This window comes from Strix uralensis, chromosome 23, assembly GCF_047716275.1.
Source record: "Strix uralensis isolate ZFMK-TIS-50842 chromosome 23, bStrUra1, whole genome shotgun sequence".
In the NCBI taxonomy this organism is placed as follows: domain Eukaryota; kingdom Metazoa; phylum Chordata; class Aves; order Strigiformes; family Strigidae; genus Strix; species Strix uralensis.
Window position 1 is genome coordinate 2,031,693 of NC_133994.1, and position 20,029 is coordinate 2,051,721.

General features: G+C 37.6%; 1 protein-coding gene and 1 long non-coding RNA gene across 8 annotated transcripts in view; one reads left to right on the plus strand and one right to left on the minus strand.

The window, feature by feature from the left end:
• Positions 1–2,095: 2,095 nt before the first annotated feature.
• On the minus strand, positions 2,096–10,191 carry RER1 (retention in endoplasmic reticulum sorting receptor 1). Of its 3 annotated transcripts, none has more exons than XM_074892560.1 (8): positions 9,958–10,191; positions 7,124–7,203; positions 6,713–6,798; positions 6,061–6,165; positions 4,821–4,920; positions 4,289–4,367; positions 4,047–4,182; positions 2,096–3,188 (listed from the first exon to the last, which is right to left on the minus strand). In XM_074892560.1, exons 3-8 carry the CDS (start codon positions 6,791–6,793, stop codon positions 3,099–3,101), a joined length of 591 nt encoding a protein of 196 aa, XP_074748661.1. In that variant the 5' UTR covers positions 6,794–6,798; positions 7,124–7,203; positions 9,958–10,191; the 3' UTR covers positions 2,096–3,098. The 3 variants fall into 3 exon arrangements, with proteins under 3 accessions (XP_074748661.1, XP_074748663.1, XP_074748660.1); XM_074892562.1 differs by having other exon boundaries at positions 7,088–7,203; XM_074892559.1 differs by lacking the exon at positions 7,124–7,203 and having other exon boundaries at positions 9,958–10,166.
• A 267-nt stretch (positions 10,192–10,458) lies between these two features.
• The window catches only part of LOC141953771 (uncharacterized), a 52,948-nt gene continuing 43,377 nt past the window's right edge, over positions 10,459–20,029 (plus strand). For 2 of the 5 annotated variants that reach the window (XR_012631998.1, XR_012632001.1), the window contains exons 1-3: positions 10,459–10,648; positions 12,235–12,492; positions 12,834–12,941. This is a non-coding gene — a long non-coding RNA (uncharacterized LOC141953771). Of the gene's footprint in view, positions 10,649–12,140; positions 12,493–12,833; positions 12,942–20,029 lie in introns of all 5 variants that reach the window. The other 3 variants (XR_012631999.1, XR_012632000.1, XR_012632002.1) reach the window with 3 other exon arrangements.

Consider the following 20,029-nt stretch of genomic DNA (forward strand, 5'->3'; position numbering starts at 1 on the left):
CCCTTCTGTTTCTTCCAACATGGTTCTTTGACCATATTAAAAATATGTCTTTCTAAAAAGTACTTAACACAAATGTAATAGTTTTCTTCACTTTGGACAACGAAAAACTTAAATCAGATTCTCATTCTCTAAATCTAAGTATAGATAACGAGTCTTCCAACCTTTCATAGCATGCTTAAGGTATTAGTAAAATTCTATGTTTTGTAAGGACAAAAGCTGTACACAAATCCTTAGTTTAACAGTAGTGGAAGTTCTGGTGATAAACGTATGTCACATACCATTCTGTTTTCATAACAAGGTTAACAATAAAGCAGGTTTCCTTGATTTGACAAACTGAATTTCCCTTAGATCAACAGAAGCAACAAATGCAAACGCACAGTAATGCACGCTACTTTGCGCTGATCAATTAACATTCAGTTCCCAAACTCAAAGCTCTTCTATCACTATTAGATATCAAGATTTTTTCATGAGTATTCTAGACGTTTAGACTAGAACAATGTAGCAAGTGTTTCAACAAAGCCCTAGTGTGCATACTAATAGAAACTAAGGTGAACTAGAAATCATCAGTTTTATAACAACTTAAGTTTTGTCTGTGTGGTGTTTTCCACAGTCTAACACAGATAAGGAAGAAGCTGACTTCAGCCACAAGACCCCCTCCACTCTTTACGGCAAGACAAATTTATTTGTGTTCTTTAAATACAGACGGGGAGAAAAAGCCAGATGATCCACTCTGTGGATCACGAGTTACAGTTTCAATAAATCTTTCACATATGGCTCTGAATATGGGCTTGGGATGGCAGGGGGAAGTGTGCTTCTTTTAAGAGGGTTATTTGTACTGCAGAGATCCTGGTTAGCTAGTTAACAATTAAATCTCCAAGTGTCATCATAAAAACCCCAATAAAATTAGTTTAACTTTTCCTATCTATAAATGGAATAAAAAATAGTTGCTGGTAACTACGAGAACACTTCATCGCTACTGTACAAAAGTGATTTTCAGACCTGCAATACCATCCCTTTCTTATACCAGAAAGCTTTCAGGCATCCCTCACCTATTTAAAACTGTCAAGGCAACAGTGGAAGAAAAATGGTCCATATCATGAATCAGAACATGACTACCTAAGGAAATCACTACCTGATCTCCTTACTAAGAAAACAGTAAGGAAAAACACTTAGTTGCACATAGAAACAAATAGGAAGCAATCGATGACTGGGAAGTATCTGTGAAGTTGTCAAGCCAAGGTTTTCATGCATTCTGTAAGGACAGTTTATTTTTAGCACTTCTAAGTGTTAAAAATAGAGCAACATGTAACAAAACACCATCAAACTTGTCTGGCCATTGCATGCTGAGAGTCAGCCAAGGAACTATACCATTGTCCCAACATCATCCACAACCCATATTTGAAAGTCATTAATCCCGCAGAACGTAGAGCACCTATGCCTACCTAAGAATGAAAAGGCACTAATCTCAAGCTGCCACTAAAGTTCGAAAGTAAGTGGAGGTAAAAATGTTTAATTTGCAATGGATGTTGTTAACACTCTGTTGTTTAGTAGGAGTCATCCCAGTCATTAATTTTAATGTTAACAAACATAAACATAATCTTTTTCTCCCCGATTTGCTCGTATTATTCAGAAACTCCAGCAAACCTGAAGACAGTTTCTCCAAGTCAGGTGACTCCTGTAAGGCCCTTTCTGGATACTGTGTTTTCATATTTTTAAATTCTGACATTACTAGTTTCCATGCTGCTAATAAAACAAACGCATACAAATAAAAAACAAGAGATCAATGTGAACTAAAACTATCTGCCATTTTCCCAGGATTACTGAAGGCTGAATTCCAGAGTTCCATAATGACTTCCTTTGACAAAAACAGATGAAATGGTGCCTACATACATTTTCCAGTTAGGTGTCTGCTGAAGTTGCCACTATTCTCCATTCACAGTCTTCACAGAGCTAATCTTTTCCTACTTTCTGCAAGTGAATGCTCCCTGAAGAGTTGAAAAAGGCATTGCATGAAGTTAAGTTGAGAGTAACCATTATTGAAAAGGAGCCATAAGTACTGTTAGATCAATATATGTATATAAAGATAGAGAACAAGTAAAGGGGGACACTGTCTTTTAATAAATTTTGGAATTAAAAAGTCACTTAATAAAACTGCAGTTGTATCACATGAAAAAGTTTACATGCAGGTCATTTATCTCTGATTTTTTTTTTTCCCCATAGAAAATGAAAAGCTGTGTTAAAACCCACACCGTTTGTCTGCTATGGCCAGCTTGGGTATATTCTGAAGGGGCTGCATGAAGTCATCTTAAATTAATCAAGAACCCCCTAAGTATGAAAGAAACTCCAACAATTAAAATATATATTTTTATAATTCCAGGTCCTCAAAGGAAATTGTGATAGAGTTTGAATAAAGTTTTGAGTCATTGAGAAAGAGCCCCGTTTTAGCATCTGCTAGGAGATGCAATGCTGAAACTGGCATTGAAACCCAACACAAATGAGTAACTTCAGAAGCTATTATGAGTATTTTTTCCCTACGGCAAACCCCATAATCTAGTAGATTTCTTATTCCTATCTATATTTGTTTGGTTATAACTCAGTAATACCATGCATTTAGGAAACTGGCTTATGTTCTGCATCTATAGGTCTACTGAATTCTTGTATGAAAATAGCACACGGCCATGAAGCAGAAAACAGCATCATGTGTGCCATCTTACATTTTTCCTCCACATATGTGCACAGCACTTCAGGGTGATACTGAGCAGGAGAACTATGTAAAAATACCCAACTCTTAAGCCATTAATCTCTCCAGTGCAATGGATCTTGAAAGAAATACATTATCCCAAATCCATGGGATTATCCAAACTTTCACCAACTGCTTACAAAAGATAATACACTCAATGCAATTTGGTTAGAATGCCAGTTTCTTCAAGAAACTGATATTTCAGATAAAAATAGCAAGATCCTCTTAAAATGAAAATTCAACTGCTTTGTCACCACTCTGTTAATCATTTTTTATGAAGAAAAAAGGCATTGTTACAATGGCTCAAAATCGTTCCTTTAGTTAGAAGCAGAATTGGTCAACAGGTTGATTGCATCTTCTAGCTAGCAAAGGTCTTTCCCACATCTTCTTTCCCTTTGTATTTCCTCTTGCCATGTGTGAAGGGTATATATCTGTACTTTATCATGTGCTGTAAAGAGAAGAGAGCAATTTTTGAGGCAAGAAACTTACACAGGACTAAAAAATGTTTAATAACATACATTGCAAACCAAAAAGTCCTCTAGAAAAACAGTTCTTCAGTATTGTAAAGGTAATGAAATAGCTCATCATACACCAATTTACATCTCAATAGGGGTATGAGCCCAATCTTATAAATCTCAAATTTGTGTATACCCAACAACTTACACAGTACAGCAAAGATTACTGATTGGGGGATCACAGGAAACTGAAGAGAGCATAGAGCTACTAATTCTTTACTACCCTTTAATCTTTAATTTACAACTTTGAATAGCAGCACCTATCCAAATTCTGAATGGCTGGAAAAAAAATTGGTTCTCTTTTTAAAATGCCAAACTGTAAGAAATTTGTTAAAAATAGTCTGAATGAGTTGCTTATGTTGTTCTTCCCCTTCTCTCCATCTACTTTCTCGCACCAATCTGTCAGAACTTCCCTTTTTACCCATTAGAGATCCTACAAGACCTCTTCAATTAAAAATAGCCATAGTTAACTCAAGAAACGAAGTTGATGTAAGACTCTTCTCGCATAAAAACCAGATACTGAATTCTAAGATCGAAACCTTTTGAAAGCAAGCATAAATTTTTGTAATGTAGCATATGAAGACTTCTTTTACCAAGTATTTTTGTTTCCCATTGTCAATATTTGCTCAAAGTTCAACTAATGTTCAAGTGTTAGTTGTTCAAATTCCTCTAGTGAAAGAAGCATATGCAACACATTTAATACCTCTGAAGTGCTCAACTGGATGGACAGTTTGCAACAATACTGTAAATTCTGACATCACAAATTCTACTATCTATTCTTGACAAGTTACCTTGATTTGCCTCTTCATAGTGATACAAAATAGCATAATGAAGTACATCACAAGGATTGGCCAAAAAACAGGAACGTTGAAAGCCTCGAAGAATGTACATGCCATAGCAACCAGGATTCCTTTAGTGGCAGAGTGCCTTAAAAATAATATTAACAATTAATCCTTCAACCCCAGCTACCACTAATTTGATGCATATATTTATATTTTTCAAAAACACAACGTGGGCAGATGGATCCACTCACCAGAATTTAAACTCTGGGAGTCTTCTAATGAAAGGCCGAAATTCTTCATTTTGCCTTGTAGGTAAGGAAGGACCATCATCTGAAAAACACAGAAAAAAAACTAAAACCACAAACCCTCTCACACTAATTTTCTGTACTATTCAGACTCCAGATTGTTTTTTTTTACTTTTTATCTTTAAAAAACAAAACAAAAATTTTCACTGAGTTGGCTGTTTTAATGTAAATTAACATTGGTTTCCCAAAACAAAACAGATAATAGAAATGAGTGCCAGGTCACTTAGGTTACTATGGGGAGAACTTAAGTCACACGAACTTCTTTCAAAACATAGAAAACTAATATAATATGGAATATGTTGAAGTCCTGAAAGAGGGACAAATTTTATAGTAACATCTGATGTCAACTAGTATAGATTTTTTGCATGTCTAAAAACACAACGTCATGCTAGAACTGCACATCTTTACTGTATCAGAAAAAAAGAGCTGGAAGCTTCACTAAATTCAAAACTATCGCAAAATGAACTATTCACCATACCTGAATCTTCCATTAAAGAGGGGTCTACCTTTGGCGACAGGAAAGCTATGAAGAGATTTAGATGGTAGATTCCCAAGGCATATGTCACAATGTACCAACCCTGAAGCAGGGAGGAAGAAAGAGCTAAGATTAAAGTCTTCCTGAAAACCATTTGCAGATACTGATTTTTCAACAAGATTAAACAACCTGGTTTTTTGCTTCCCTGAGAAGTGCTTTTCTACATCCTCACAATAGCATGAAAACTTTTCTCAACTAGTTAAAAAAATATTAAAAATTCACACTGTATAAAATAAGCATTCTGACTTTATGAAAAGATGAAATCACCTTTATGAATGTATTTTTTATTTGCGCACTGACAGATAACATATGTAACCATTGTCATTTAAAGGTACCTAAATACTGACTAAACTTACTGCAATACAAATAAGCAAGAGAAAAAAAAGAAAACCTACTAGCCTTTTCGAACTACGTGTTTTCTAAGGTATACTACTATAAACCTAATGTATTAATCAAAAGAAGCCTTAGAACATGAGAGCAGGGCAAATCCCTCATGTACTGACAGATTTAATATGAAAGCTCTTCTCAGGCATCCAGGCTCTATAGATGTAGACACTGTAAAAGCAGCATAAAAGTAGTAAACAGCATAAACCCATCACTTACTAATCACCTTTGCAGGCTCCAGTCTCTTAAATGTTCCTATTACTACCACCTGCACAGCCTTCACATTCAATCCCTAATCTTCAGCTTTTCAGAATAACAGTTCTCAAGTTGTTAACTGAATTTCAGACTGGCAGGAAATAGAGGCATCTGGTTAGTGGAGGAATGCTGCTGGCCTGCAGTGACAAACATGCTGAAAAGGCAGTTCTTTACTGTTTGCATGACAGAAGGTAACCACTGGCTCCCGAACATGTTGTTACACAGCTTTAGCATAAAAGTAAAAACTTAATTATAACAGAGTTTTCAGAAGTTTACTATGTAATTTCATCAGAACTAATGGAGTATTTCCACTTTCTGTTGCCATCAGATGAATATCCTCAAGCATTCGCACATTCTCCATTCTGAAGAACTTTAACACCAACGTGCTCTTTCTTCAGAGCACCTAATTTACCTTCTACTGTGTGCTAAATGACACCATATGTAATTCCAAAGCAATACCATACTTCAAAAACACTCTCAACACAAAAAAATAGAACAGTAATGATATCTAAAACTACTTTAGCAGTAAATTCAGTTTTCCTACCTGCAGTAAATAAACTCTAATCATGTAGATAAAACTCAGACCCAAAGTTACAATCCATCGCACTGCAGTATATGGAGTAGATTTGTCTAACCAGGACTGGTAGATCTAGGAGGAAATATAAAGTGTACATCTGTAAAATACATGATGCACGATGAATAAAGTTTATTACAGGGTAGCACTAGAAATAGTAACCATTTGTGAAAAGTATTTTGGGAAGGAGAGTAACGTGAAACATTTGTATTCTTTATTACAAATAAACTGAATTAAACATAAACATACTTAAAAGCCTTTGGAAAATTCTATGTTTTTACAAAGGCAAAAAAAATTTCTTAGTGCTTGGGACATCATAAAGCAATTTAAATTTTCAATATTTTATGCAAGTTTACTTCCTTTAAGATGAATATGACATGACATCTGAAGTCACTCCTCCATACATTGTTATTGTCACTGTACAATGTCACATATATACACACCTTAAATATTCCATTAATCTATGTATTATAGTATTTGTTATCTATTTTTAAAAGGCTTCAAAGGAAATCTTTTGTACAGATTTTAGTATTTCAACAACTCATCCAAAAAGTAATGAGTTAAAGGAGCTGCACTGAGGCCTGCTTCTAATGGAGTCAGAAAAACCCTACAGAAAACCAACCTGTCCAAGTCTTGAGAAAAATCTATAGACCACAGAAGGCTTTCCATGCACAGACTCACCAATACTGTCCCCTTCTGACATGGTTGCTGTGGAAACAAAACAGGATACATAGATAACGTTTAAAACAAAAATCTAAGCTCTACAGTAGGGAAGCTTTACAGTACTTTATTTGAACCAGCATTTACATATGATACTCTTTTGGATTGCCCTGTTTGAAACCAATTATTCTTAATGAAGTATTCTTAAAGAGAGGACATTTATTCCAAAATAAATTAATTTCAAAAAGAAATTGTCAAGAAAGCAAAGAACAGGTTATTTTACAAAGGCAAGACAGGATCCAATCCATTTTAGGGAAGGGAAAAAAAAAGTCCATACAGAAATGCAGGAATGAGCCTCGTTAGACATCTTCACCTTGATAAGGCAGGAGCTGAGTTATAACATCTAAGCATTGAGATATGAACTGCAGCACCACCCTCCTGTCACCTCAGTTTCTAAAGGCAAAGAACAAAACCAAAATAAATATTTTTTTAAAAGCTGCTTAGGATTTTTAAATACTAACTAGATAGCAAAGAAGTTTAATTTCAGGACTCTGTACACCAGTGGTTACTGACAAAATTCTACCTAAGTACCTAAACCAACACACTGTCCACTGCTAGAATTATTCAATGAGTTTATCTCTCTCGAACGTGAAGAGCTCAGCAGTCACAAAAAAGTTTTATGCATTAGCAAAACTGTATAGTAAAAAGGCCAGGATTCTGAACTCAGGTAAAAACATTAACTAAAGGAATTATTTTTTAGGATATGCTCTGCTACCAAACTAAGATCCTTATTTTTCTTTTCAGTTAAGCTCAACTAAGTTTTACAGTTCACTTCAAGATATAAAACAAACAAAATAAAATGGATTCTAAACAGAAACATTTCTGCCACATCACCAAAAGGAATCCCTGACATCACTTCCTGGAGTCCTCATCTGTGGGTGGGACTACATAGCTGGGATAGTGGGAGTACTTTCAGCCCTGTAGTAATATCTCAAGAGCCTCAGATGACAATAAAGACATACGAAACATGACTCAATCAGAAAAACGTAAATAATCTTAGATGCTGCAATACAGTGACTGTTGCAAAAAGTAATTTGAGACCAATGACAATCTGGGGAGGCAGACAACCTTAAAGTTGTATATTTTTTCTGTAAACATCTGGAAACTACATCATATGGCATAATTAGTAAGTAGAAAAAAAGGAGTTCTGTTACACTTCAAAAGATAAGGGGATTCATTATGGGGCTTCAGGAGCTGCAGTCCACTTTAATTCAAGCTATAGCTAGAAAAAAAAAATCAAATCGAAACTCATACGCTATAGATATAGACTTTTTCAACACAGGCAAAAGGAAGCAATTATTATTCTCCCCATTCACTGCACTGCAGAAAAAAAGAAGTTACTCAGCATTATCAGCTGAGCATAATACTGTGCTTTAGTTTGGGGTTTTTTTGAAATGTCCTGAAGTATAAAGCCGTAACAAAGGTATTAAATCTATTGATCAGATAGTAATTCTCTAAAGATCATGAACATAAGAATTCTCCTAATATCAAAATTAATTTTACAGATACCTCCATAGCAAATACAGGCTATAAATACACCTGATATTACAATCTTCTAAATGTTAACCTATGCAAATCAAATAAAGAATCATGTATGTAAGGCTACTGATGGCTTTATAACAGAATAGGCATTTTGCTTGGTGCAAAAAATGACACTGTATGTGATTATGTGATTTTTTTATTGTACGTACAGCTCTTCCATAGCGACCAAGAAACACAACCAGGCAACACTATCTTAGTGAAACCTCTCATCAGCTCAGTTTAAGTAGCATAGATTGAAGTGTATTGCATGACATAGTTTAGAAGTTAATATTTCTTATCACATTAAAACTTTACTGAAAGAACGTCTGTAATTAGATGATTATTAAGAAAAGCAGTCTTTGGCATTTCTTTGAAGGTAGTTTACAGTTAAGAACACAAGTCAGAACTCACTAGTTTAAGGGAATAATTAAATCTAAATAGTAGCAATCCCCCTTTCATAATGTAACATAAGACTTTACTGTTCAGCACAATGAGTTATGATAAGCCTTCAGCCATTTCCATAAAGCCAATTATCAGAAAGATATACAAAGATTAATATAACAAACAATTGAATAGTTTGCTACTAGCTGAATATGGACTGCTACTAAAACTAGACCATATCAAAATGGTTTTCTCTGCTGAAAAATACAAAGTAGGAAAATGCATGACTTTCAACAATTATGCTTTTAACCACAACTGTTGTGGTAACATCATTACAAATGCCACTGCATTGTTGAGTTCTTAAAAAGGACAGGACCTGGGGCAGTAAAGACATTTACCTTATGACTCACATCATCACATACAGAGAAGTACAGAATTTTCAAACAATACTCTGATTGTGATATAGATTTTTCTTAAACTTGAAATACAAATGAAGCATATAACTACCAAAAACATATTACTGCTCATACAAGTTTCCTTATCTTATAGAGGAAATGTCTGAAGAGCAACACTAATGCGATTCATTAATAACAGGGTGAATGGACAACCACAGGAAAATGACCCATTGGTTGTGCAAACCGGTTTTCTATCCTAAAAAAGTCACTGCTTCACTTGACCCGGTCTGTCAGAAACTCACAACTGCCTGAACAGCAGCACCCGCGCTCCTTGCATTTACCCAGAAACGTGGGCTTCGCGTACCCTGAGCGCTACCTAAGACGAAACGCTGTGGGACAACAGCAATACAAGACACTGTGGAAAAACGCAAAGCTTTTGGCACTGTTCTGGCACAGAAACCAGAACGAGAGGCCCTCGAGACCGGCGCGTGGCCCGCTAAGGCGAGGAGGGCCCGGGACCAGCACCACGGCGGACAGCGGCTTAGCGAGAGGGAAACCAAGCCCTCCGGCAGGCCCGGGTAGGCCAGCCCAGCCCGCCCAGTAGCAGCCCCACAGCCGGCAGGCAGCGACCGGCAGCGCGGCCCGCAGGAGCGCCCAGGCCGAGCCCGGGGAAGCCCCCGCGTTCCCAGAGGAGCCCCTCGCTCAAGGCGCCCTCTCGCCCGGGGGCTGTCACCGCCTCCGCCCGCCGCAGTGCCCCCAAGCCCGCCAGCCCAGAGGCACAAGGTTCCCCCGCTCTCCCCGCGGCCCCGGCCGGGCCCCCAGGCGCCGACACAGGGCAGCAGCTACTCACAGACGCCCAAGCCGGGTTCTTCCTTCCGCTCCCCCTCCCCCCTACTTCCACAAACCAATATGGCGCCACTGGCGGAGAATCCACTTCCGCTACCGGGACAAAATGGGCGGGATAAAGTGTCGGTACTGCCCCGCCATTGGCCCTGAGGGCGGAAGTAGGCGTTGCCGCAGCGCCGAGCAATGAGGCGGGAAGTGGTGCGCGTGAGGCCGGGGAGGGGAAGCGGGGCGGGCGGAGCGGCCGTTGCCGTGGCGGTCCCGGCTGCAGGCTGTGGCGGTAACGCCGCGCTACCGGCAGACGACGCGTGTCCTCAAATCCGCGCTGCGGGCGGGACGCAGCCAGCGGGGACCGGGGACGCCCAGCGCGGCCGCTCTGCTGCCCTCAGGGAGCGCCCCGCCCCTCTTCCCGCGCAGCCAATGAGCGCGAGGAGGCTCTGGGGTGGGCGGTGCCTGCGCCTGCGCGCGCGCGGCGGCTGAGGGGGAGCGCGGGAGGGGCCGGGCCCAGGCTCTGCCATCTTCTCATTTTCCCGCCTCCCTTCGAGCGGTGCGTGTGGGAACGAGCCTTCTCCGGGCAGACCCCGCCGTGGGGCCGCCTCAGCCTGGAGGGGCGAGGAGGAGTCTCCTACGGCCGCCAAGTCTGGTCTCTTGTTAAGACGAGGAGACGCTTAAGCCCGCGCTTCTGGGTGTAGGCTAACGTAAATACAAACGCTTTTCCTCTTATGGGTTGGCTTTATTTTCTACACTTTTGGTTTATGCAAAGGTCGCGTAGTCGCTAACGTTTTAGCTTCTGGCTGTTTGTGTGTAGCCTGTAGCGCTTATAATGACCTTTAAATATTTAAGAGCCTGGGTTCCGCTTACAACGTAAGGTGAATATAAATAGTAAGCAAAGCAATATATTTTCACCTGAATGTTGTTTATACTGAAGTTATAAAATAGGTATTCCAGAGTAAAATGAGCACTTTTTACTTTTGACTTACTCAACGTTCAGTCTAGTCTTTCTGGGTTGCTTAAATAATTTCAGTTGTCTTTATTTAAACACGACAGGTAGGGGTGTGTGTGGAGGCCTCAGGTGGGTCTTGTCAGAGAAATTAGGGCCTGTTGGGTGCACTCAGGGTTCTGACCTGAGGAGCATAAATTAATTGAGCTTGCAACAATCCTCTTCACTTTTTTTTTTTTTTTTTTTTTTTGCAAAATAGAGTGGTTTGTAGTCTTTAAACCTTTTGCATGCTATAAGACAGAGCAAGAAGTTAAACACATTCCCCCCCTTTTTACAAAATACAGTAAATTATCATTCCCTGTAAGACTAGCATAGCTGTAGAGCTTACAAACTGCTGTGGGAGTCAGATCCTTGGCTTCAAGAATTTTAATAACTGTGATTCCATTCTGTTCTATTAGAGCCAAGAGGGAAAAATTTGATTTAACAGATTTAGGATTTCTGCCTTGTAAATACTTTGTAAATTCTTTCAGTTGGAGTCTGTTTGGATGCTAAAATAGTAAATCTGAAGTCTAAAGCATGTGAAGGTGCTGACAATGCATAGATACAAATTTAATCATATAAAGGAGAAAAATGTGAGACTGTTTCAACTTTTGACTGCAGTTGAAAACAGAGGTGGACATTTGGCTTAAAAGGGGTTAGAAGTATTGTTTTATTTTCTAGGTTAGGATAAGCTGTTCTTTAAAGATGAAAGTTACTCTGAGGGCAAGTTTGTCTATGGAGAAATTATAGGGAATGGATTTCAATATTGGGCATTGACAGGTGAGCCTATAAATATTACACACCTTTTAAAAAAAAAAAATCCCTATCCCCTTAAATTCTGAAACATGAATATAGCAGCTAAACTGATTTAGCCCAACTTGTCAGACTTCCATGATGTTTATTGGAGAGTATGGTTTTCATGTTTCCTTGTTGGCCTCCCAATTTAGGCTGGGTTAACTTTTAGTCATCTCAGAAAGCTAATCAAATGTGTTTAATGGTAGAAAGCAGAAACACGTATCATCAATTTTTGATAATGTCTCAGTCCTTCAAAGATGCACACACATGCAGACTTGTGTTTATATGAAGTGTTCCACAAGATCAGGCCAAAGATGTTAAAGGACTTAAAGAATTTGAATAAACTATCCATTATGGAGGCGTATCTTGTGCATGATTTACCAAGGGAACATTTCAGTGAATTCACTCTCCCATAGTATCCTGAGCAGAAGGAAGTTCTTTGATTGAAGAACTGTCCCAGTGAGTTGCTCCAGAAAATAATTTCTCCTGTTTCTGTTTATTCCTGTACAGGTGAGTCGGTGATTTCTCCACCTGCCTAAGTCCAATAGTCAATAAGACTGACAGAAAATAAAGGGTGACCACAAGAAATACAGTGTATTATATAAATAAATCGGGTAAATACTTGACAGAAAAGTAGTTATCTGTTGTTCTAAGACCACACATACATCAGGAAATTCACAGTACACTACTCCTCGTGCTAAGCAGCTGATGTTTCAGGCTTTGACACAGAAGATTTGAATGAGTACATGCCATCAAAAAGCTGTTAAGGTGACTATGAAATTCAAGTACTTTTATACATTCCTTAACCATAAAAGAACACACTATGAATCTTTTCTTTTTAACATATCACTGTCAGTTTTAAAGACCAGAAGGATTATTAGTTTTGAAATAAAGCCTGAATGAGCACATTTATAGTCTTTATTAGACAGCATTAATAAAAAAAGTGGTTATTAATTGTAAACTTCTAGGCTTTTAGAATGTATTCTATTTGTGCTCTGTAAGTAAAATATCACTTACTGGTGAACCTTAAATACATTAAAAAAATTAAACCATGATTGACAGATTGTTGTTTCTTTCTGTATTTAACTTTTTCATCTATTTGGTTCAAGGGAACACGTTTTCCAGTCAGTTTGTGTTTGGAAAGCTCCATGGATACAAAGTCTTGCAATATAAAGATGGTGGGAAATATGAAGGAGAGTTCTACGGAATGAGAGAAGGTAAGATAGACACTTTGAGTAAGCTTTACTTAAAATTTACTCTGTCAAGACTGAACAGACCCGTTTATGCTGCATAAATACAATTATTTAATTTGATTTTTCAAAGATGGCGTTTGTCTACTGAAAGCCAGGAAACTAAGCTCTTGTTCTCGCCTTATCTTGAGTTAATCAGTGAAAATTAGTTTTTGTTTCAAAAATAAGAGCTATAAAATGCTGAGTAATGTTTGAGTAAGTATTTTGGAAAAGTAATGTTTAGTAAAATTTAGATATGGGAAAAAAGCTGTTATGGCTATAATCTACAAGGGAAGAGGCCGTAAGATGTTAAGATTCAGAAAACAACTGGCACTGTCACAGTTACACAAATAGTTTAGTAACAAAGCATGGGAAATGGAACTGTTGCCTTAAATGAATTGCCTCTATACAATTGATTAGTTTTCAAAAAGAATGAGTTGTTAATAAGGAAAAGTTTCATGTCCAGCTCTCTTACTTCTAGTCACTTTTTCATATTTAGGAATTAAATACATTTTAAAATATGCTTAAATGAAAAAGGTTACAGGTGAATTCTGGGACTCGTACTTGGGCCAAATTCAGAGATGGTATGGCTTGGTTGACTGAATTTGTAACACTTACATCCTATGAGAATTTGGTACTTTAACAGCCTCTGTGCTAACTGATTGGATGCAGCCTTTGGAAGAGTTGGAATGAATTTGAGGGCTCCTGAAAGTTGAAGTAATACTGTTCTGGTTTTTACTCAGTTTCAGTCTAGTAGGACTAAAACAGTTGGGATCTGGCATGTCTTTAAGACAGAGTTTAGGTAGTTTCTCGGGTTTGCAAATAATTTCTTAATTGACTCAAATGTAACCAATTTAGACTCCCTGCCAAGCTCCATGTTAAGGTATTTGCACTGAAGTCAAGTTACTGAGTGGTGCCAGTGCTTGCAGTACCACTGAATAGTAAGATCTTTGGAGTAGCAATTCCCTTGTCTATGCAGTAGCTATTCCATGTAACCTTACTACGTGTCAAGCCAACTGACAGATTTTCCTATGGACACAAAATCACAACCAAAATTCTACTGAATACTGTTTATGTAGTTAAAACAGAGCGTTAAGCGCTTAGATATTTTGCAGTTCAGTCTGCTATTGGTATATACATAAGCAGGTATCTTGGCTTTCCAGTTAAGGGTTTGTTTTTTTGGTTTTGTTGTTTGGTGTTTTTTCCAGCTGTCAGCACCCCTAGGTTTCTTCTAAATATACATTAGAAATTTCTAGTTAAATCTGTTAATCTGAATTTAATTACCGAATACAGTTTAAAAATCTTTATGTATTATTCCATGGACATACGAAAATTGGGAATTAAGATCAGTAGGACAATAAATAAATACCTGCTAGATAAAGAAACAGATGACATAAAAATATGTACAAGTGCTGTGCATTTGTTTCACTATAACCTAAACACTGTTAAACAAAAATGGTGTTGTAATAGCTTCTCAAGACATTGAAGACAGGTTATTTTATATATATATATATATATATGTGTGCGCATGTGTGTACACACAGTTTTGTACCACTGGGTGTCTCTCTAGCATCGGTTTTGAGACTGAATTAGTAAATTCTGCAGGCTTACACTTGTTCAGTAACTGGTCTGGTGTAGGGTTGTAAGCATTTAGTACTGTATATAAGTTTACAATGGATATGTGCTCAAATGTGACAAGATACTTTGGCCAAAAAAAAAAAATCCTGACAGTATCTGTCAATTGTTTTCTGCATAAAATGCAAATACTAAATCAAACCTAAGAGACAACTGTTTAATGCAAGTCTTCATTCAGCATATACTGCTTTCAAATTACAAAACTTAACATAAAACAATAAAAGCATATAAATGGTTTTTTTTTTTCTGGCAAAATAATAGGTTAAGGTTATTTTTTAACCTGTTACCATAGAATTATAAAAGAGCTAACAAGCTTTCTGGAAAGGGTCTAAGACATACCTGTGACCTACACCTTAGAGGTGAATGATTTAGCCACTTGTTTCTGCAATTTTAATCTCTTTCAGCATGCTGCTTGTAGAGCTGTTCCCCTGAGTGGTGGTACTATAAATATTATTCTCCTTTCTGCCCCAAGCACTGTCTCACATCTTAAGTCAATTCTCTGACAGAGTTTATAGTATGCCTGGTCAGTTCTTTCCCTTCAGATTAGAAAGCTGACAATAATATACTTTGAGAAGAGTAATCATGAACTTAATGGATATAAAATTTTCAGTGCTGCTTGTTTCTTGAGCAGCCGGTTTTGACACAGTACAAGTAACTGGCAGAACCTAGCACCTACTTTAATGATCTGTTGCTGTCAATGAAAAATTGACAAAAACTATGTGATTGTTTAACCATTGAGTTTGTGTACACAGTATTTATTAAGTTTATACCAGTACGTTCCTGACAGACATGGTAATAGATCATTATATACTGAAATCCAACAAAAGTCAAAGCACAGTTCCTGCAAAACATGAGCCTATGTAATATGGAAGTAAACAGGAGATAGGTGAAAACTAATAGAGGAATTATGTACGGGCAGCACAGGGGATGCAAAGCCAGCCATAACACAAATGGTAAGACTTGGTTTGGTGCTCTAAAAAGGGCACATTACTAAGAAACTCAAGTTAAGGATCTGGAAATCCTGCCTGCTTTGTCCACATAAACTTTTGCACATAAGAGTTAGAAGTTTGTTTTGTATGGTCAGATATCTCAGTGAATACCAAACTTTCCTGCTAATCAGTTAAGAGTACCCACACTTTGTACAAATAGTTCTGTGCTTGTAAACCGTGTGTAACTGGATTTTCCTTTACTGAAGTAGTACCTTGGACATACGGAAGTAATCTGCTAGAATATAAAGATGGAAGGAAGAAATTCCTCCCTGTGAGGGTGGTGAGGCCCTGGCACAGGTTGCCCAGAGAAGCTGTGGCTGCCCCCTCCCTGGAAGGGTTCAAGGCCAGGTTGGATGGGACTTTGGGCAACCTGGGTTAGTGGAAGGTGTCCCTGCCTGGGGCAGGGGGGTGGGACTGGGTGAGCTTTAAGGTCCCATCCGACCCAAACTAGTCTGTGATTCTATGAAATATTTCGAGGTCTAGGGTATTCTTCTAGCATTACTTTTATGTGGGATAGAATAGATGGAATAATGGCATGAATGTTGAATTTGTCTGATTTTCCTCTTCAGTTTTAATTGTAATAATGTCAGTGCTAGATTTTTAGAGCAGTCTTTTGCAAGTGATAAATTTTTAGCAAGTGGATGCTGTCAATTAGTAGCATATTGTAGTCTGCAAACCTTCAGAGATTCAGGTTGATTAAATGTCCAGTAAAAAAGCAATAATTATATCAACAGTTGAGTCCAATAATAACAAGCAACTCCGATTTACCTATTGCTTAACCATAAAACTGATTTCATGTTGGCCTAGAATGTTGTTGAGAGATGCAAGCTAGAAACTATAACTGAACACTGGGGAACATGTAATGAAACAAAGCCCCTGAAAAGCTGCTGATTAAAAATGAAAAAAGCAAAGCAAAACAAAAAAAAAAATCCAGTGACCTGTGGCGGTCTGTCTGGTTTTCTTTCATGCATTTTCATGCATGCATTTGAGAATGAAAGAAAACAATGACATGTAAATGAAGTTTGCAGAGGTTAATGAAGTAAAACACTCATTTTCTTCATGAAAGTGTTTCCATTCTGTGATTTCTCATTTCTGGCTGCTGCGTAAGTCCCAGTAAGCAGATGCTGTGTTCCATTCTGTCCCTGTTGCTGCTTCTTTGTGTGTTTTGGCTGTGTGTAGTTTGTCGCCTTTCCCAGAGGAAGGCCTGCTGCTTGGTACACCTGTTAGCCACACTGAGCAGGTGGCAAGCCTTATGGGCTTCTTCACCTGCAGGCTCGTGTTCCCCATCCCCCCTCGAATCCATTGGAGTTACCTGTTTGGAAGAGTCATCATTTCACTTCTGAGGCAAATTATTTAAATTACTGGAATTTCAGTTGCTTGGAATTATACTGCACACTAGTGGATAATATGAAATTTGAAGATTCAGTAAATCTGTCCAAATCTTGATTATGATTATAATTACAATATAATGACATATGATATAAAAATATAAAGAAAGCTATTGCTGATATAAAGGCCATGAGTGAGTCTCCCCACTAGTAAATGTTGAGCTCTGTTATTTTGATTGCTTGACCTATTATTTTGATTGCTAGGACCACTGCCTACTGCATCACTCATAGCTCTAGTACTTTTTAGAAGTTAGTGTCCCAGTAGTGACCGGGAAGTGTGCTGAACATGTTTCTGAATGCATAATCTGTGTATTTCACTGCCTTCTGAATGTTTTTTAGTGATCTTTAGCTGATACATAGTTCTGATGCTTGACAGTAGGATGTGACAAGGAGAGAGTGGGAAGATGTGATTAGCAGTCTTAGTGTAAGACTAAAGACCAGTAAGGGGGGGGGGGGGGGGGGCAGGGGGAGGTAAAACAAAACCAAAACCCCACCAACCTACTGCTTCTGTAGTTTATCTAGATTTTGCCATAATATACAGCATCTTACACTGAGGATTTGTTGAAAATCTTGTGTCATGGTGGTCTGTCTCTCTAAAGAGAAACATTGTTGAATGCTTTCCTGACTCAACCTAACAGAGAAATCATCAGGGCTTTGCTTGTTACCTTCACTTTAGAAGGCAGGTAATGAAAGGCCTTCAGAGAGGGATAAAGTAAGGTTTTGATAAAAATTATCAGACCAGAAATAAACCCATGAAAAAACTAATCGGGGAGGAAACTTGTGTTTAAAACGGGTGCTAAAGTGCCTGCAGAATTGAGGGTTTGGTCTTATTCTGAAGTGCATGCTGATTTGAGAATAAGGTAGTCTGTCAGATCACACGTTCCTGTATAAAAAATGCCAGCAAAACGTTATTCTCTAATATGTCTTGATTTAAAATTATATTAATACTTTATTTCCTTATTCAAGGATCAGAAATATTGAAAAGTTGTTGTTGCCCTTTATATATATAAATCCAGTGTATTTTCTTTTATTAAAACCATTTCAGTGTCAATAACTTTCTGAAATGTTGTATAGAAACTCTTTGAAGTCTGAGGAGGAAATAAAACTTTGTGTGTCTTTTGACATAAACTGATTTACATTTGAGACTATGGTTCTTGGAATAGGCATAGATTCTCCCAAGTTCTAAAACCAGGCCAGGTAGCATGAACTATCTGAACGTATTCAGCCAGATGAGTGGTCAGGATATACTGGAGTAACTCTGTGTATTTAAATATAGATGTGTTTGTCTAAATTAATGTCAGCTGAGGCTGTATGCTATAATACCAAAGATTTTTATAAAGGAAGGCATGGTTCAGTCATTACTCAAATCTGATAAGTAATTTTAACATAATATTTAAGATCAGGCCCATGCAAATAAGTTTGATGAATAGTTGAAGCCAAATAATGAAAATGATGGATAAAAGCCCAAATTAGAGCATGTGGAAATCATATACTGTTAGAGGCAGGCGAGTTGAGTGTAGAAGCAGGCAAGTGTGAATTTGAAATAAACAGAATTAATTGCAATAAGAAGTGTAATAGCCACTAATTGAAAAATGGAAACCTCATTGATTAACTGGAAATTGCTTCCTAAAATAAAAAAACCTGTAAGTACTTATGACCTGTTTACAACATCATTTTCAATATTCATAAACAGATGTCTTTGAACACTTTGCCCTGCCACACAATGCTGGGAGTAGCTAACATTAAAAATGTTGTTTATTCAAAATTGATAAAATTTATATCCATCAAAGCTAGTGTTTGAAAATCGTGCTTAATAAGAGACTACCCTGAGTAAAGCTCTATGTGAATTTCTGTAGTTAATTTACTACTGTTTAGTTGTTTTCTTAGAACTAGTTGTTTCAGAGTTGTCACCCATGATGAATAAATACCTAACATCTCAGTTTTTTTAAACACAAAATGAGTCATGTTAACCTATTTCAGTAGGCTGTTGCAGAAACAAATTAATATGGTAATGTGACCTTGTGAAATTGTTACTGTTCGTGTACTAAATGTTCTTATTTATTACCTGTAGCATTTAATTTGTGGTTTAAATAAATTCTATATAAACACATTTACTTTAGAGTTTAGAAACAATCCACAATTACGCTGTGCAGTTAGCAGAATGAATTCCTTATTGCTGGTTCTTAGGATAGGAGGATTTCTGTGGTTGATATCTAGGTAGTGATAAACAACTTTGCCTTCATCAGTTGCTGTTCTTCATGAAATTCTTTATGTTTGTTTTGGTCTCTTAGTAGGTTGCAGTGTCTTTGTCTACTGCATTGTATGTCTGAATCACAGAAAATACAGGACCTTACTAAAACTTACTAAAAAAGGATTTTGTTTTGTTTAAACCAGAATTTCCTGTTCTAGTTTAAAACCAAAACCGAACACAAACAAAAAAACCCACAGCATAATACAGGCCATCACTGGAAGCTTGTAGCTTTTGCTTTTTCTCCATTTCCTGCTCCCCTTTGTTTGTGTACTAACTGGTAGCTCTTTTTCTGGAGGCCCCTATGTCACTCTGGTTGTTCACGCCTTTGTTTCTCTGCATAAATGTGTGATGTATAGATAGTGCTTATGTGGACGTCAGCATTTCCAAACCTTGCATGTGTTGCATTGCTAAGCAACTTTTAGCAACACTTATCTCTCGTCCTTATGCCATCTGGAAAAGAGGATTAGACAAGGAAATGTGCCAGAAAGAGACAAAGGCACATCTAAGAAAGAGGTGGCTTAATTACTTAAGAGAATGAGTGACATTAATAGTAGGCAATCATCAGAATTGATTGAAAGCAAGCACAATGCCTTTACAGGTAGTGATAAGGCACCACTGAGAAAGGTTGCATATTTTATACCCCCTGTCCTTTTTCCTTCCCTGGAGGAAGCAATACACAGCAGAATCCTATTGCATGTTTACATACAGCGATGCAAGATGAAGGCCCCTGTGATTTCAGTACAGAATTTAGATACAATTCCAGTTACAGTGGGTTTTTTCTAAACCACCTTACAGTTATGTGCACTCAGGAGT

Coding starts and splice junctions, on each gene's coding strand:
- RER1 (XM_074892560.1), bottom strand. CDS start 6,793: ATGTCAGAAGGGGACAGTATTGGTGAGTCTGTGCATGGAAAGCCTTCT. Junction 6,166..6,712: donor TTTTCTCAAGACTTGGACAG/GTTGGTTTTCTG, acceptor ATTTCCTCCTAG/ATCTACCAGTCCTGGTTAGA. Junction 4,368..4,820: donor CTCTTTAATGGAAGATTCAG/GTATGGTGAATA, acceptor TGTGTTTTTCAG/ATGATGGTCCTTCCTTACCT.